This window comes from Phyllobates terribilis, unplaced genomic scaffold (genome assembly GCF_046119375.1).
Source record: "Phyllobates terribilis strain yellow unplaced genomic scaffold, ASM4611937v1 Scaffold_7__3_contigs__length_470593459, whole genome shotgun sequence".
Classification (NCBI taxonomy): domain Eukaryota; kingdom Metazoa; phylum Chordata; class Amphibia; order Anura; family Dendrobatidae; genus Phyllobates; species Phyllobates terribilis.
Window position 1 is genome coordinate 241,987,574 of NW_027362767.1, and position 19,241 is coordinate 242,006,814.

A 19,241-nucleotide genomic window follows, 5' to 3' on the forward strand; every position below is an offset into this window, starting at 1 on the left:
CTATGATGCAGCAGAAACAGCCGATGGGATAATAGAGATGCAATAATGACTTGATTTGCTCTCTACATCCCCGATCTGTTATCGGAAGGCCCCCGCTCTTATGGCGAGTGATTTTGAATGTGAATATATTAATTACACTGCTGTATATACCCATTGTAGGTTTACCTGTACAGTTGAAACCAGAAGTTTACATACTGTGACAGAGTCACTGGTATGATATATGAGGGGAGGTATGTGTCACTCAGGTTGCTCTCCTGTGTGAACTGAAACCTACTAAATTTCTGCCAGCATGTTATATGCTGGGGGTTAACTCTCTTAAAGGGTGTGGTTTTATGGGAATGGCAGAGGGTGGGAGGCCATTCCCCTACCTCTCCTCAGGGTGTGGCTGAGCAGGGTTAAATACTCAGTCAGTAGTTTGCTCTGTGTAGTGTGTGGTCTGGAGAGGCATGTCTCCAGGCTATGTTGGGCTGAAGCCAGAGAGCAACACCGGAGGACTGGTGTTGCTGAAGACTTCGCTGTGCTACCTGGAGCAGGCCGAGCCTTGCTTGCTAATAGACTCTGTTGTACTTTCTCTTTTGTTTTCCCGTTAACCGCAAGAGGGCCTGTTTATTTTTTATGGGACGCTGCCGGAGTTTATGCCACTTAATAAACCCGAAGGACGTTTTACTCGAACCGTGTGTCCTGTGTCTGCCTCCGGAGAGCCGAGCAAGTCGCTTTACCGAGAGTGCTGGCAAGATTCCAGGAACAGGTGTACCTGCCACAGAGAACAGTGGATATCCTGGGTAAAGGCCGCCAGCCAGAGAAGTCCGACAGCATGGATGACCTGCTTGAGCATCTGTTGCAGGCACAGCATGTGCAACAAATGCAGCACCAGCAGCAGCAAGCACAGTTCCAGCAGCAGCTACAGCAACAGCAGGCACAACAGGCGCAGTACCAGCAGAAGCACCTGCAGAGCCAGCAGAGCATGCAGCACAGCACCAGGAGACAACCAAACTGTTGCTGCAACAGATCCAGTTGCAGCAAAAGGCGCAGCACCAGCTGGAGCAGCAACAGCAAATACTGCTTCTGGCGGACGCCATCCAGGGCAGGGCAACTGCCCCACCCCCAGGGCCGATTAATGACTCCGTCAGGAAGGCGGTAAGACGGGCCATGCAAAAAATGATGTGAAGGCCTTTCTGACAGTCTTTGAGAGGGTGGCTGATCGGGAGAGACTTCCACCAGAACAGTGGGCGGAGGTTCTGGCGCCATATTTGTCGGGTGAACCCCAAAAGGCATATTATGACTTGGCACTGCAGGATGCCAAGGAATATGCCAAACTAAAGACAGAGATCTTGGCACGCCTGGGAGTGAATATGGCTGTGAGAGGCCAAAAAGTCCACCACTGGGCGTATGCCAGCGACAAAGCCCCTCGCCCGCAGATGTTTGACCTACTACATCTCGTTCAGAAGGGTTGCAGCCAGAGTCCTCCACTCCGGCCCAGATGGTCGAGCGGGTGGTGATTGATAGATTCGTGCACTCCCTTCCCAAGTCGGTACAGACTTGGGTTGCCCAGGGCGATCCCCAGAACGCAGATGACTTCATTGGCCTGGTAGAGAGGTACCAGGTGGTTGAGAAATCCCTCGGGAAACCAGATATAGTCACTTCCCCGTACTGAGATACCCCAAAGGGAGCGGGTTCACCACGGAAGGGGTCTAGAGCCACCACTGGGGGGCTTCCCGCTCCCACTGAAGGTGCCACAAGGACTGTTGTTAAAGATATAGACTGTTGGCGGTGTCACAACCCTGGACACGTAGCCGCCTGATGTCATATGTCCCCTGAGCCCATGGACTTCAGCCTATGAAGACTGGGTTCCTATTATGCTTATCCAGCCTGCAGCGTGGACTGCTGACCCAGCGAGGGGCCTCAGGTGTGTGCCGCGTCCATTAATGGAGTAAAGGTGCTTGGACTGTTGGACTCTGGGAGTCTGGTGACCTTAATCAGAGCTACCCTTCCCCACCAGTTGGTCCCTTCCAAAACTGTGGGTGTTCGGTGCATCCATGGGGATGCCAATGACTATCCCGTGTCCACAGTGACAGTGGGAACAGACTGTGGTGCCCAGTCCCACGAGGTCAGGGACCTGATACATCCCGTCATACTGGGCCGTGATTTTTCTTTGTTTTGGGACTTGTGGGGGTAGGGAACCGGACTAAGTAGCGTGGGTAAAAACCAGGTCCCTGGACAAGTCTCAAGTGGATGAGTTCCCACTGTGCGTCCTTGCCGTACTTTCTCTTTTGTTTTCCCGTTAACCCGTGAGGGCCTGTTTATTTTTTATGGGACGCTGCTGGAGTTTATGCCGCATAATAAACCCGCAGGAAGTTTTACCCGAACCGTGTGTCCTGTGTCTGCCTCCGGAGAGCAGAGCAAGTCGCTTTACCACAATACACTATATAAAAAGACACACATGCATGTTTTTCTCAATATCTGACATGAAATCAGAATAAACCTTTCCCGTTTTAGGTCAATTAGGATTACCATAATTTTTAATATTTGCCAAATGCCAGAATAATGAGAGAGAGAATGTTTTAAGGCATTTTTATTACTTACTGCAAAGTTAAAAGCTTACATACATTTCATTATTATTTGGTACCATTGCCCTTAAACTGAATGACTTGGGTCAATTGTTTGGGATATCCTTCCACAAGCTTCTCACAATAGTTGGTCGGAATTTGGGCCTATTCCTCCTGACAAAACTGGTGTAACTGATCCAGGTTTGTAGGTCGCCTTGCTTGCACCTGGCTTTTCAGCTTTGCCCAGAAATTTTCAATAGGATTGAGATCAGTACTTTGTGATGGCCACGCCAAAACATTTACTTTGTTATCCTTAAGCCACTTTGTTACCATTTTGGCAGTATGCTTCGGGTTATTGTCCATTTGGAAGACCAATTTCCGCCCAAGCTTTAACTTCCTGGCTGATGTCTTGAGATGTTGCTTCAGTATTGCCAAAATCTTCTTTTCTCATGATGCCATCTATTTTGTGAAGTGCACCAGTCCCTCCTGCACCAAAACAACCCCACAACATAATGCTGCCACCCCTGTGTTTCACAGTTGGGATGGTGTTTTTAGGCTTCCAAGCTTCTCCCTTTTTCTTCCAAACGTAACGATGGTCATTATGCCCAAAACGTTCAATTTTAGTTTCATCAGACCACAGGACATGGCTCCAAAAATGAAGGTCTTTGTTCCTGTGTGCATTTACAAACATTAATCTGGCTTTTTTATGTTTCTTTTGGAGTAATGGCTTCTTCCTGGCAGAGTGGCTTTTCAGCCCATCCCATATTGATACAGTACTCGTTTCACTGTGGTTATTGACACAATCTTACCAGCTTATGCCATCATCTTCACAAGGTCTTTTGCTTTTGTCCTTGGGTTGATATGCATATGTTGGACCAAAGCACTTTCATCTCTGGGACACAGAACCCATCTTCTTCCTGAGCGGTATGATGGCTAGACATTCTCATCTTGTTTGTACTTGCGTATAATTATTTGTACAAATGAACGAGGTACCTTCAGGTATCTTGAAATTGTACCCAAGGATGAGCCAGATTTGTGCAAGTCCACAATTCTGTTCCTGATATCTTGGCTGATTTCTTTAGACTTTCCCATGATGCTACACAAAGAAGCAGTGTGTTTCAGGTGTGCATTAAAATACATCCACAGGTGTGTCTCTAATTAACTCAGATGTTGCCAAAAAACCTATGTAAGGTAGCACTATTCATCACGCTGGGGTTCTCTCTTCACCGGGTCAATTAAAGCACACATGCAACGTTTTCCGGTAATATGTAGTCCAGCAGTTTATTACACATCATAAACTGCACATAACATAGTCCATCTCAGTGGCAGATATGCCCGCTAGGCTTCAAATACAGACTTCAGCAAGGTACAGCAACAATATTCACTTATAGCGCCGATTTACCTTTGCCGGGTCTCAGCTGCTTCTATCAGCTCGGTTCTGCCACAGATGTGGCTTTAAGGCTTCCCAGACGTAGTCTCCAAGCCACGTGGCTTCCAAGGCTACTGGTATCTCAACCACAAGGATCCAGCCTCTGCCTTCCAGGCTAGTGGAGTTCCACACAGGGACCAAGCCTCTTGCCTCACCAGGCCTCACCAGGCCACTCTCTATCCCTGTTTCAAAACAACCAGGATTTATATATCCTTCTGTGCACACAGGACCTGTGATGATGTCACAGTCATGTGATCAGTCACCTGAGGGGGAGGTAAATGGTCAGCCAGAACACACCCCCTGGACATTTTAGCAATGCAGCAAGCCACTGCATTACACCTATCAGAAGCTTCCAAGCACATGACATCATCATATGGGCAGTCCAGAATTGTTTAAAGTCACAGTGATCTTATTGTGTATAAACTTTTGACTTTGCAATAAGTAATAAAAATGTCTTAAAACATTCTCTCTCTCGTTATTCTGGCATTTGTCAAATATTAAAAATTATGGTAATCCTAATTGACCTAAAACGAGAAAGGTTTATTCTGATTTTATGTCAGATATTGAGAAAAACATGCATATGTGTCTTTTTATATAGTGTATGTAAACTTTTGGTTTCAACTGTATGTATCCGACATGCTCTAATAGAGCGTCCGTCGCCAAGAAAAAGCACAAAGAGCCTCTCTTTTTGGAGGACCCAGCATTACATGGTCGGCACTTGATAACTTTGCAATGCTTTCTTTCTACTGTGGAGGCGCTGCAGGAGAATCGAGCTCTTACTGCCAGGTTCCTGTGCAGTGTACAGCTGATCACTGGAGGTCTCAGCAGTGGGACACCCTGTGATCATCTTATCATCCCAAAATATGGATCATCTGATGGCTTACATTGGGCACTTGCATATTTTGCTAGGTTTAGGACCCACGGGGGTGGATTTTTGGAGCTCTGGGTATTTTTGATGTGTTTTTTTTTACTGATGGGTGTTTGTATTTCCTGCTTTTTCCTTACTATGTCCACAGAGATTGGTCGCTATGAATATGCCTCTAAATTCAGACGGTACTGTGACGTTCAACGCTACTCTCTTTGCCCTGGTGCGGACTTCGCTAAAGATAAAAACTGATGGTACTTCTTTCCTTTATGCGTCTGATGATAGAGATTTACACATTAGGCAGAGGAGAGCTAAGTATTAATTAGGTATTGTATTTAAAGGGGTTGTCTATAATGTGGGGATGATCTGCGGCCGCTGCAGGGGGAAATGTCTGCCAGAATTTGAGCTGCTAGTGCAGAGTAGCTCTCCGTTCTGGCCCCCTTAATGAAGTCCTTATACCTAACTTAAACTTATAGACAGGGGTTAGGTTCATTAGACAACTCCTTTAATTAAAAATACATTAAAAGGGATTTCTCAATAATCCACATTTAACACCTATTCACAAGATAGATGTATAATCGTAAGGGGTCCCAGCTGCTGATATGGAGGTCCGAAGTTCCGTGTGTGAATAACATGTGCAACTACTATACCTTTAGATAGTGAATGACGCAGTGGTCGCACATGCTCACTACGGCTCTATTCACACAGGGGAATGTTAGACCCATGCTCTTCTGATTTGTGGGGTCGGAGCACCCATCGATCATACATTTAATACCTGACTTATATATACAGTAGGTTATATAGGTTGTTTATGGGACATTCCCTTTAATTCAAATATATTAAAATTGAGAGTGAAAAATCAGCTATGGAGGACATTAGATGGAGGGAGGGGTGAATTTTAGGCTACAATGCAGTGACTGATATAGCATGACCCTTCTTGCTCCGGCAGATCTGACGATGCAGAAGTCGAATCCTGAATAATGTGTAACACTGGCTGCACAACAGGAAGCTCTGTGCAGTGTTTGGCCTAATTATATTTTTAGCAAGGCCTTCTATAATAATTATCTTTCACTGTCTTTTTAGGGAATCTGGAAGCTGCTAACGAGGAGCTGAGAGCCGTCATTAAAAAAATCTGGAAAAGAACCAAACAGAAAATACTGGATGAAGTCATCCCTCCCCCGGAAGGTCAGGCCTATGTATATAATATCGTATATAACCCTATACCGGGGTTGTATCACCTGGATTTATGTGCTATAAAGAAAAATGTTCTCTTTTTGTCTGTGTTTTTTTTTCAGAGGAAGAAGTAACAGTGGGGAAATTTTACGCTACTTTCTTAATCCAAGATTATTTTCGGAAGTTTCGCCGTAGGAAGGAAAAGGGTCTTCTGGGAACAGAAAACCTTCCAAGCAATTCAACCACGTTGCAGGTTAATAACCATTCTACAATATCAGGATTGTAAAATAATGAAAGTAGCATGACAAGATGTCCATCCTAGTTCATCGCTTTAGTTGTTTAATCTAAATCAGTCCTACATTTTTCAGGGTTGATTCATTTTTTTTTAAATAGTTTTAGAATTGACAGAGTACAGTTTTTCGGTACAAAGAGCTGCAAATTCGCTGCATAGACTTGAAATATAACATGTTGGCTGCCTACAGTCACCATTAGAGGGAGCACACTGCATGGTGTTCATCCATCGAGCACAATCACATGCTGTGAGCTCCCTCTAGAGGCAACCAACATGTTATTATTCAGATCTACATCACCACTAGAGGAAACACACTGCATGCTGTTCATACATTGAGCTCAATAACATGTCGTGAGCTCCCTCTAGTGGTGGCTGCAAACAGCCAACATGTTATAATTCAGATCAACATGACCACTAATGGGAGCACACTGCATGCAGTTCATAAATTGAGCACAATAACATGCATTGAGCTCCCTCTAGTGGTGGCTGCAGGCAACCAACATATTATAATTCAGATCTACGTCTGTGCAGGCAGCCAGCGTGTTGCCTTTAATATCTACGGCTTAGCTGCATTGTGTATTGGGTATCTTTGGTAGTTTCAAACACATTTCATGATGAGCTTAAAAGACTAGATGTGGCTGAGCCACAGATGCCACAATTAAATGACTACTAATCGCTGAGCTACATCTGTATTTGAAGCTTTGAACGATGGCAAGTGCCGGTGTAACTTTTGGCTCGTTCGCAAACATATAATGGCACAATCCAATTTATATGATTGCTAATCTACACTGCTCAAAAAAATAAAGGGAGCACTCAAATAACACATCCTAGATCTGAATGAATGAAATATTCTCATTGAATACTTTGTTCTGTACAAAGTTGAATGTGCTGACAACAAAATCACACAAAAATCATCAATGGAAATCAAATTTATTAACCAATGGAGGTCTGGATTTGGAGTCACCCCCAAAATTAAAGTGGAAAAACACACTACAGGCTGATCCAACTTTGATGTAATGTCCTTAAAACAAGTCAAAATGAGGCTCAGTATTGTGTGTGGCCTCCACGTGCCTGTATGACCTCCCTACAACGCCTGGGCATGCTCCTGATGAGGTTCAGTATTGTGTGTGACCTCCACGTGCCTGTATGACCTCCCTACAACGCCTGGACATGCTCCTGATGAGGTTGCAGATGGTCTCCTGTGGGATCTCCTCCCAGACCTGGACTAGAGCATCCGCCAACTCCTGGACAGTCTGTGGTGCAACGTGACGTTGGTGGATGGAGCGAGACATGATGTCCCAGATGTGCTCAATCGGATTCAGGTCTGGGGAACGGGCGGGCCAGTCCATAGCTTCAATGCCTTCATCTTGCAGGAACTGCTGACACACTCCAGCCACATGAGGTCTGGCATTGTCCTGCATTAGGAGGAACCCAGGGCCAACCGCACCAGCATATGGTCTCACAAGGGGTCTGAGGATCTCATCTCGGTACCTAATAGCAGTCAGGCTACCTCTGGCGAGCACATGGAGGGCTGTGCGGCCCTACAAAGAAATGCCACCCCACACCATTACTGACTCACTGCCAAACCGGTCATGCTGAAGGATGTTGCAGGCAGCAGATCGCTCTCCACGGCGTCTCCAGACTCTGTCACGTCTGTCACATGTGCTCAATGTGAACCTGCTTTCATCTGTGAAGAGCACAGGGCGCCAGTGGCGACTTTGCCAATCCTGGTGTTCTGTGGCAAATGCCAAGCGTCCTGCACGGTGTTGGGCTGTGAGCACAACCCCCCATCTGTGGACGTCGGGCCCTCATACCACCCTCATGGAGTCGTTTTCTAACCGTTTGTGCAGACACATGCACATTTGTGGCCTGCTGGAGGTCATTTTGCAGGGCTCTGGCAGTGCTCCTCCTGTTCCTCCTTGCACAAAGGAGGAGGTAGCGGTCCTGCTGCTGGGTTGATGCCCTCCTACGGCCCCCTCCACGTCTTCTGGTGTACTGGCCTGTCTCCTGGTAGCGCCTCCAGCCTCTGGACACTACGCTGACAGACACAGCAAACCTTCTTGCCACAGCTCGCATTGATATGCCATCCTGGATGAGCTGCACTACCTGAGCAACTTCTGTGGGTTGTAGAGTCCATCTCATGCTACCACGAGTGTGAAAGCACAACCAACATTCAAAAGTGACCAAAACATCAGCCAGAAAGCATTGGTACTGAGATGTGGCCTGTGGTCCCCACCTGCAGAACCACTCCTTTATTGAGTGATAATTGCCAATAATTTGCATCTATTGTCTATTCCATTTGTACAACAGCATGTGAAATTGATTGTCAATCAGTGTTGCTTCCTAAGTGGACAGTTTGATTTCACAGAAGTTTGATTTACTTGGAGTTATATTCTGTTGTTTAAGTGTTCCTTTTATTTTTTTGAGCAGTGTATATTGTGTGCCCTTCTTGTATTTAAGGCTGGACTGAGAAGTCTACAGGATCTGGGATCGGAGATTCGGAGAGCGTTATCGAGTGAGCTGGAAGAAGATGATGACCTCCCTGCATATAAATGCCTGGGACGCCAGGTATGAGATCGATGATATGTAAGTGACATGTATCCCTGTGTCTTGCCTCCAAGGGAGCTATTAGTCACGTCTTCATTGTAGGTGGTAGAGGAGACGGCCTTATGTGAGGGCGCACCAGAGTTGGTCAAGGAACGTCCACTTTCTTCATCCGTAATCTCCCTCACCAACTCGATTGGAGGACACAATGAGGACGCTCCTGCCTCCCCACAAAGACCATCTTTAGCCAATCGATCTGGTGGAGGCTCCAAAGACAGCCTACTACCTCCTCCATCAACACCGACCGGTGGGACCAGTGCGAAGAAAAGGCATCTTAACACACGCAGGTGAGCCAGGTGTAGCTGACATGACCGAAGCTGCAATCTGTATGGTAACAAATGAGTTAACCCAGTCCCCTGACATTTATAGCAGCAAGTGTCAATTATCTCCACCTGCTGCTGTTTAGCCCACATTGTAGAAAATCAGCACCGCTCATATAATAAGGACATCATTTACCAACCACTGCTCTAATTGTTGTGTTCCCTTTGCATCGGAGTCATATAGACCCATATCCAACCTATGCCCCCACCTCAAATCCCGAAACCACATTTCATACATTCATACCCCACTATATCTATCACACATCCCCATAAACGTTGAAGGGGAAATTTAGCTTCTTTCTCCACCGATGAGACACTTCTTCTCCACCTGCTTTCTAAACTCAGCAAAATCAGTGGAAAACTATCTTGTTCAATACAAAGATGGACTGAGAGCTCAAGTTGAGGGATCAGCTTGTTGCTGTCTATTGAAGTCTATGGAGAAGGGAGTAGTTTAGGGTAGCGACAGAAGCAGGGTGCTGCTGCTTCTGGTGAGTGGTTATCTCACCCAGAGATGGATTCACAGTTACACTGCTCAGTACTGTGGTATAATGTCCTCTATGCTGCTGCTTGTAAACATGTGCTAGATAGATAGGAGAGCAGGCACCTTCAGGTCTGTGTGTGCAATGTATAGGAGACATCATAGTAGCTAGTCTTCACCCCCTAACTCAGTGGCAACTGAAAATGAAAGATAGAGGAGAAAACTGGTGAAAAAATTCAGGATTCAAGTCATATAATGGAAATCATATTGTGAACAGTCTCTTTAAGTCTAATATAACCCATAGTAGGTGAAGGACATGTAAAGCGCAAAACTATGGCTCCCAATGAAACACTGGATGAAATATATATATGTACTGTATATATATCTGTCGTCCAGAATAAAACAAACAAAACATATATGTGTGTGTGTGTGTGTATATATGGAAAATCAGAAATGTATATAAATGTTTTATCTAGAAGAAGCTCAGACACAACCTTCCTACCACCCACTGTGCGTGAGCAAGAAGAGACGGCTACGGAAGATGAGCAGAGATCTAGGACGTCCTCACCTGTGTATCCCCTGAGCAATGAGACAGAGAGGTATGACGTGTAGAGTATATACCTGTGATATCACTGTATAAGGTGCTGTAAAAATGTAGACACAACAGGCCCAATTCATCACTCGTGTTTTTTTGGAGGGACTTTTGTGTTTGATGTTTTTTTGCACCAAATTCTTCAAAATAGCCCACGCAGTTCATGAACTTTCAGCAAAATGAGTTTACTTGAGATCCTGGCAGACTTCTTTTTTTGCAACTTCTTGGCTCAAACATTCATATATTCCTATAAAAAATGTTGCAAAATTTGCAGATGCACATGAAATCACTCCAAGATGGGGACATTTGCACAAAATTTTAGCAATTGATGAATCAGCCAAAAACATATGGAAATCCCCCAAACCCTGCCAAGAAAGACACACATAAAAAAAAAAAAAACAAGCAAACACACATAAAAGAAACTATAAGAAAAAGTGCAAATTAAAAGATGACAAAAGCGCACATGGAAAATATCTAAAACCTAGAAACAAAAACACAAATGCGATAATAAATCAGGCCTTATATATTTCAATGATGATTATGTATAGGGAATGTATTGAAAGTGATCCTGGTTATCCCTGTAGATTTTACCTGGTTGCTGGGGGTCCTTGCAATGTTGCACCTTATCATTGGGGAAACCTTTTAATATAAAGGATCTTCTTATATCTAGATCAGTTTATTTATATACTCCCATATACCGTCAGTAGACTGTGGTTCCCTTGTATTCCCAGTATTGGAAAGTATCACCCCCTTTAATCCCGTCTTGGGAGAGATCAATTCAACAACCAACCAGGTCCAAGAGTTAAACCCCCCAGGGGTCCGCATGTGCATTTATGCCACAACACAGACTCAGCAGACCGGATCATGTCACATGGAAAATCCTCCATCTGTTGTATCACGTCTACTAAAAGAACAACCTCCCCCAGTATAACTTATCTATACATAGTGTATACTGGTTTACCCAGTGCAAAACTACATAGAATATATTAGGTCAGAGTGTCTCTGCCCCACACAAGGGTTTACACCGTAACAAAGAACTGCACTTCCCTGCATAGGAAATCAGCCATTTATCCTTCAGCTGCCCTTCCAGAGGCTGATAAGTGTCTGCCAGACACCGCTGACTTCTGCAGAAACAAAGGATTAGACGTGGTGGAAACTTATCCCATTCCACTACTATGGGTTAGTGTTCATAATGACAAAATTCATGCAATATCCTATATATGTTATTCATTCCATGGGCCCGATTTCATCATTTGCGCTTTTTTTTTTTTGTGAGTTTTGGAATTCCTTGGCCTCTTTTTTTTCTTAAAAATATCATATGCGGTTAGTGAATTTTGCTCAAAAATAATTTTTTTCATTTTGTCTTTTATCCTTGTTTGTGACTTGTTTAGTTCAAAGAGCCACAAATTCCGCTAAAATGTTGCAAAATTTGCTTAAAAATTTCAGATGTATATAAAATTACCCTGGGGTTCTGGGGTTGGTGAAAGTAGGGAATAGGGGACTGCAGCACATTTACACAAAAAAAATTTAGCGACTTTTTAAAAAGTTAAATTGGCTGAAAACATCTAGAAACCCCCAAATCCTTGCCCATAATTGTAAATTAAAAAAAAAAGCAAAAAAAAATAGGAGAACACATATATAAAATAGACTTAAAAAAAAAAAGATGCAAATGGAAAACAGGTGAAAAACACCAAAAACTAGGCTAAAAAAAAAGAGGCAGAAATACAATAATGAATGGAGCCCTATATTTCTCTTATTTCTATAGGAAGCAAAAATTGGAGGACTCTTTAAGGCGTTCGCTGTCTCCAGAAGAAAGGATAAACTTTTCATCCACACCGGCAGCACTTCCTGCAGCGTCCAGGGCTAATGGCACTGTAGATGGCAGAGTACCCCCGCGCCGACGACTTTTGCCCCCTACCCCAGGTTTGGAAACTTCTGGAGAGCCAGGAACTTTTAGCTGAGTAATACATTTTAAATAATCACCCATGTAACTTTTGTATTTTTTGATCATAGGTAACAAATCCTCATTCAGCATCCAGTGCCTGAAAAGACAAGGAAGCTGTGATGATATCCCCATTCCAGGAACGTACCACCAAAATGCACCGCCGTGCCGAACCAGGGTGAGTAGAGAGCTCGCTTCCTTCACTCTGAGATCCTCCATATTCTACTTTCTTGATCATTTCATCATCATCATCATCATCATCATCATATTGTCATCTCCTACAGGTTTATGGAAGTTCAGATTCCTGGCAAAGAAACAATTATCCACAAAGTGGTCCACACTCCTGGGCCAATCCGCCAAAACGTGGTCGCCTCCTTTATGCTCCACTTATTTTGGTGGAGGAAGACAGCAACTTGCCTTCTATCCCCTGCACTCACTGGTATAGAGAGGAAGAGGGCAAGGCACCTTACTGCACCTACACCCAGCTACGTGTGCCCGGGCAGAGGCTGAAGGAAAAGAGAGGCAGCGCTGACAGCCTGGTGGAGGCAGTGAGTAGTCATGGAATTACTGCTTTTAAAGACCACTTATTGCTGTCACTAAGGCTGCATTTACACTGCATTTGCAGTGTACGTTTGCTATATGCACCAGTAACACTCCCAACATATACATTTAAACCTATCTACAGGTCGTCATTCACCCAACAGAGGCAAAAAATAGTGTCCTTTTACCCTCCGGTAGGTCAGCACATGTCAGTATTAGAAATGGCAGGACCATGTTCTGGCGCCTGTGTCTCTACTCCGTGGCACCTGGATCAGGGTCCCTCTGATCGTCTTTGTCCCGCACTCTAATGCTGGGATCCTGTGCGCCTTTGGGGTTCACAAAACCCCCCGAAATCTGTTTTTATGTTATGTGAGGCCCAGTGGCATAACTAGAGTCTGATGGGCCCCGGTGCCCTCCATCCTGGTATATATGTCCCTCATCCTGGTATATATGTCACTTATCCTGGCCTCATCCTGGTATATACCGGTATGTCCCTCATCCTGGTATATATGTCCCTCATCCTGGCCCCATCCTGGTATATATATTCCTCATCCTGGTATATTTGTCCTTCATCCTGGCCCCATCCTGGTATATGTCCCCCATTCTGCTGCTGTTCTTTAATGTATAGAAAAAAAAAACATTATACTCACCAGGGGTGTACATAGAAGTCATGGAGCCCCATAGCAGAAGTATAATGCACTCCCCATAGTCCTCAATATATTATAATGCACCCCCATAGTCCTCAATATATTATAATGCACCCCCATAGTCCTCCATATAGTATAATGCATCCCTCATAGTCCTTTATATAGTATAATGTATCCCCCATAGTCCTCCATATAATAAAATGGACCCCTCATAGTCCTCCATATAGTACACCGCATCCTATAGTCTTCCACATAGTGTAATGCACCCCATAGTCTTCCATTTAGTATAATGCACCCCATAGTCTTCCATTTAGTATAATGCACCCCATAGTCCTCCATAAAGTATAATGCACCCCATAGTCCTCCATATAATGTCCTTTTCTGAAGCCGGCAACTGACTTCAGCGTGCAAGCGAGGGGAGCGCTTGACGTCGCTGCCATGCGGCCCCAGTCATATGCACGCTGACGTCAGCTGCTGGCCTCTGATTGGCCGGCAGTGTGTATTGCCATGCACGGATCTGACAGGTCTCTGCGCGACAATACACTTCAACTGAATGTGCGTCTGAGGACGCACATCCAGCTGCAGTATTTGCTGGCGTTGGTGACCCCTTACCTGCCAGGCCCGGTCGCGGTGGCGACCACTGTGACCGCAGTAGTTACACTCCTGGTGAGACCTAATGACATCGAGAGGGTCTTGTAAATGCCTGAGGCACGCAGTTGAGTGCTGGACAAGGATAATTGCAGGACCCTGGTCCAGCTGTCATGGAGGACCAACATAGATGCCAGATGAGGGTCCCGCAGTATACCCATTTTTGTTTATATGGATTAATATAGTGGCCTTCTCTATGCGATGCAGAGGCCTCAAGTAAAACATATATGATGTGATATACCTACACTAGATGGGTTTCCATATGTGCCGAGAAGCTTCTGGCCCATAGCCACCCATTCATCTGATTGAGTCCAACAGAGAATCCTTTTGGCCTCCTCTAGCCTGGTATATGGCAGTATACCCTTTTAGACCCCATAGCTAAAATATATCCACATTTTATGCTCTTTTTTTAGCGCGGTGGCCTCTACAGCTGCATATGTCTTAGGTATCCATTGAAGATATACATGTGTAAATCACCGTCACGTATACCGCCAATGTTCTCTGATTGCCTCTAAGTCTGGGAAGACACGATATAACATTGCAGATAAAAATATATGACGGTGCCAAGAATATTTACCGGCAGCTTTTACATATTTACACTTTTTTTTTTCCTTCCATAGGTTTTGATATCTGAGGGTCTGGGCCTTTACGCGCGAGACCCCAAGTTTGTTGCTTTCGCTAAACGTGAGATTGCAGACGCTTGTCACATGACCATCGATGAGATGGAGAGCGCGGCCAGCGACCTTCTCAGCCAGAGTCGAAAAAACAGCTGGAGCGGAGGAAAACCCAATGGAGATGACACGATAGGACAAGGACTGTTTTACAGTGATGAGGAATCGGTGCACTGTAGGGACGAGGAGGAGCTGAGGGACGAGATGGCGTGCGTGTCCTCCTTCTGAGATTCTATTCCTTCTGAGAGGGAAAATAGCCAAAGCCACTTTATTATCGGCACACCCAACATGGACGCTAGATCGTCGTCATCCTGTCTACATAATCAAAGAATAAGTCAATAACTCTGTAAATGTAGAAGGCAAGAAAGCGAACATGGTCCAAGGCCACATAAAGCCTCTTGTAAGGATATACTGTATATCATCCACAGGTCTATCCTGACGGGCCATCTACAAAAGTATATGCCACAAATACTCCTCTGTTTCATTCCTTTTTTATGCAAAAACTCATTAATTTATACACAGGTTTTGCACATAGCCTCCTATGAACAATGCACCTATGACAGCTCTTCTGTAACCTTGAGGACCATCTCTGTCACTCTTCACATCCTAAAAGAAGATATTAAGGGTTATTCTCCATTTTCATAGATGGGTATTTTCATATAGTACTTGGAAATACAAGAAATTTTGCCATTTACTGCTTATTAAAATTTGCAGCCGTTCTGGAGATATTAACGTTTTTCTTTTGCTTGCAGCTCGATGTCTTGGAGACCGACCACCACTGCTAGACAGCCGAGCATGCACAGAGCTTACAAGCTCTTTTCTGTTCAACTGTTACGATGTTGGTCAGGATCAGTGGGGCGCGTCGTTACCTCCTACTCCCCGGCCAGCTGCTGCGCAGTGCTTATAAGATAGACAGCAGCGGTAGCCGGTCTCCCAGGAAAGTAGCTGTAATGAAAAGAAAAGTGTTAGTAACTCAAGATCCGTTGCAAATTTTAAGAAGCAGTAAATTGCAAAAGTGATTGTTTTTACAAGCACTATCCAACAATATCCATCTATAAAAATACATAATTACCGCTGAATTTGGTAATTTTTTTGGCTCTTTTAAGATCACGTATTGATTACTAAATGCCCCTTTTGAGGCCATTGCACATTGATATCCATGAAGTTGGTGGAAACTTGGCCTGGTCTTCCAAGAATTGTATTTCTTAAGGATCCAAAAGGGCTGATATGCAGGAGTTAGATTATTTGTTTTCCTTTTTATTTGCACAAATAGTAACACAGCAAACATATAGGTAAAATGGGAATGTGGGATTAGTGGTCGGTACTTGTCCTGATAGATGGGGGGCAGATAGGAAGATATTTTGTGTTTTGGGGGAAGTTCAGGTTTATTTATTCAGCTACATTTCACTTTCAGAATTAGTGACGTTTTCCTCACAGGGTTTAGGCTCCGTCCAAGCTTTCTGTATGGAGTAATGTCGCCAAGAGAAACAGAAGAAATATTTAGCACTACCAGATTTTATGAAGATGTTAAAATAAGAAAAATCTTATCTGTGGGATTTTTTTTTTACTTTATTGACTGTAAATAGGGATTTTCACTTGAAAAAAACAATAAATTAATTTTGTTTCTTTTTATTAATTAGGCTGCAGATTTTTCTTACTAAAACATTAGAAAATTAGATTTTTTTTTTTCTGTACTGATTTTTCTTTGGGTCCACAAGTAATCCAAAGCAGGGGAACATCTGCAACCTATCCAGGACCAATCCATAACATAAATTTACCTGCCTTATCTGCAGCATTTTCGCCAGGTGTGAACAAAGCCTTACTGCAGCATAAGGTACAAACGTTGTGTACACATATGCACGGAAACTTTCTATTGTTTATTTGCTTACTTTCTAAATCGACTTCATTAGATTTTTTTACCATTTATGCTGCTGCGGAGTGTCTGTAAGTCCTCAATATAGCTGAGGGATTGATAAAAATGTTACAAATCGGAGACCTTGGTTCACTCTGCTCTTCGCCTCCCTTCTCTCAGTGTTAGAGATAGCAAGGAGGAGGTTGTACATAGATTTTCACAATGTAGAGGGGGGAGAAAGTATACCAGGAGAGGCAGAGAAAACAGGCTATAGAAAAACGAAAGCACATGAAGAGGAAATAAATGCAGGATAGAAGCTGTGCTGACATATGAGCTAATGAAGATAGCAGACCCCTACATACACATAGCGCTCACAGCCAGCCTATATTACTATGAGACACAACAGACCTCACATCCAGTCTATATTACAGGGAGAGACACAGAGCTCACATCCAGCCTATATTACCTGGAGAGACATGCAGTTGTCACATCAAGCCTATATTACAGGGAGAGAAACAGAGCTCATATCTGACCTATATTACCAGGAGAGACACATAGAACTCACATCCAGCCTATATTACTACGAGAGACACACAGACTTAACATCAACTCTATATTACAGGGAGATAAACAGAGCTCATATCCAATCTATATTGCTAGGAGAGACACACAGATCAAACATCCAGCCTACATTGCTGGGAGAGGCGTACAGAGATCATGTCTAGTGTAAGGCGACGGTGTTCACACCATGCAGTAACTGAGGCAGTCACCCAAGCAAGTCCAACATAAACAGCTTTTATTCAGCATCTTACGGGTAAACAGAAAGTCCTCCGGTTCGCAGCCGGGTTAACATAAGTCCATAAATAACGGTTGCCGTGGGCAACAGCCGCGCCGGGCCGCTTAGAGCCTGATGGGTGCAGAGCATTCCCAGGCGTGGGTTCAGCTACACACAGGCCTGCCAAGCTTTCCTGCTATACTCCTAGCAGGTCCCAACACTGTAGCATCGGCGTCTCTGCCCCCTGCTAAGCACTGTGGTTAGGGCACGCGCGCGTGCTCCCTCCCTCTTAAAGGAGCCTTGCGCGCCGTCCTAAGGAGTCCCCGACCAGTGGCCGGAGGACCTCTCATATAAAAGGCACCTCCTCCAAAATGGAGGTGCCCTTGCAAGGTTGTAGCTCTGTGTTCTAAACTCTGCTTCAGCTCTCAGGTCCCGCTGCTAGCCTGACTACCAGTCCGCCAGCCTGACTACCAGTCCAGTCCGCCAGCCTGACTACCAGTCCAGTCCCCCAGCTTGACTACCAGTCCAATCCCCCAGCCTGACTACCAGTCCAGTCCCCCAGCCTGACTACCAGTCCAGTCCGCGAGCCTGACTACCAGTCCAGTCCGCCAGCCTGACTACCAGTCCAGTCCGCCAGCCTGACTACCAGTCCAGTCCGCCAGCCTGACTACCAGTCCAGTCCGCCAGCCTGACTACCAGTCCAGTCCGCCAGCCTGTCTACCTGAGTCCGCCTGCCAAGTACACTCTCCAGCCCGACGGTCTGCCTATGGTCCTAACCCACCAGTCTGTCTATGGGCCAGGCTTGCCTGCCTACCCGGAGAATGTATCAGTTACCTGCCGTGCCAACCAGCCAGCCTACCTGGAGGCTCCTGCCGGTTACCCGTGGTGTCTGCTAGTCCGTCTTCCCGGATCACCCGTCAGCCTGCCTGCTGTGCTCATCTGCTATATCGGTCAGTCCCTGCCTTCTGACCCGTGGGAGTCACCTGCTCTCATACAAGGACTGGTCCAGAGTAGCACCTGGTCCCTCTGCTCGGTCCTTCCCTGGTTCACAGAGACGATTGAGCCGCCGTGCGACCTTGGTCAGTCCGAGTTGATACCTAGTTATGCCCCTCTGGTCCCTCCTTGCACCGAAGCACAGAGGTTCCACCACCCGGATCCGTAACAGTTTGCACGGGCCTCCTATTAGCAATCAATGTCTCTAACTCAGAATCTATGTTTGGCGCCAAACTCTCTCTAAAGTCTGCGTGCTCACTCCCACCGGGATCCATGTGGAGGGGCCTGAGCTCGGGACTTATCGTAACCTGATCACTGAAGAGGCTGCCTGATTCTCCGTTCGGCCGTTTAGCTGGGAGGCCGAGGAGTGGATCCGGAGTTGTCACCTGGAGTGTAGTTTTAGCCTGGCTACAGAGACATGAACCCTTTCTAAATTGGTGATCCGGTGAGGTACTCCGTTGGGGGCAGGATTGCCATGAGACCTGCCTGGTTCCGGTTCGCCCGGTTCAACCTCCGTCTACTCCGGCTAAATTACCTGGTCTACCGGCACCTTACTGGTCCTATGCAAATGTCTTCGACAAGAAGGAGGCAGAGCACACTGCCACCTCATAGGCCTTATGATTGCCCTATCGACCTGGTACCCAGTGCCACTCCACCCCGTGGGCGTATCTACCCCTTGTCGCTGGGCGAAAACCGGGCCATGTCGGAGTACATCGAAGAAAATCTGGCTAGGGGATTCATCCAGAAATCTACCTCCCCGGCTGGAGCTGGATTCTTCTTCGTAAAAAAGAAAGATGGTTCACTACGCCCCTGTATCGATTATAGGGGACTTAACCAGATAACTATCAAAAATAAATCCCCCCTGCCACTCATC

At 45.4% G+C, this 19,241-nt stretch overlaps 1 protein-coding gene across 1 annotated transcript in view; it reads left to right on the plus strand.

Moving 5' to 3' along the window:
* CACNA1F (calcium voltage-gated channel subunit alpha1 F) overlaps positions 1–16,331 on the plus strand; it is a 120,527-nt gene extending 104,196 nt beyond the window's left edge. Inside the window, exons 38-47 of the mRNA XM_073642341.1 lie at positions 4,992–5,094; positions 5,924–6,025; positions 6,136–6,266; positions 8,766–8,873; positions 8,955–9,196; positions 10,184–10,306; positions 12,065–12,222; positions 12,313–12,419; positions 12,526–12,789; positions 14,697–16,331. Of these exons, the coding sequence (XP_073498442.1) occupies positions 4,992–5,094; positions 5,924–6,025; positions 6,136–6,266; positions 8,766–8,873; positions 8,955–9,196; positions 10,184–10,306; positions 12,065–12,222; positions 12,313–12,419; positions 12,526–12,789; positions 14,697–14,975 (1,617 nt within the window). The 3' untranslated portion in view covers positions 14,976–16,331. The remainder of the gene's footprint in view (positions 1–4,991; positions 5,095–5,923; positions 6,026–6,135; positions 6,267–8,765; positions 8,874–8,954; positions 9,197–10,183; positions 10,307–12,064; positions 12,223–12,312; positions 12,420–12,525; positions 12,790–14,696) is intronic.
* The last annotated feature ends 2,910 nt before the right edge of the window (positions 16,332–19,241 follow it).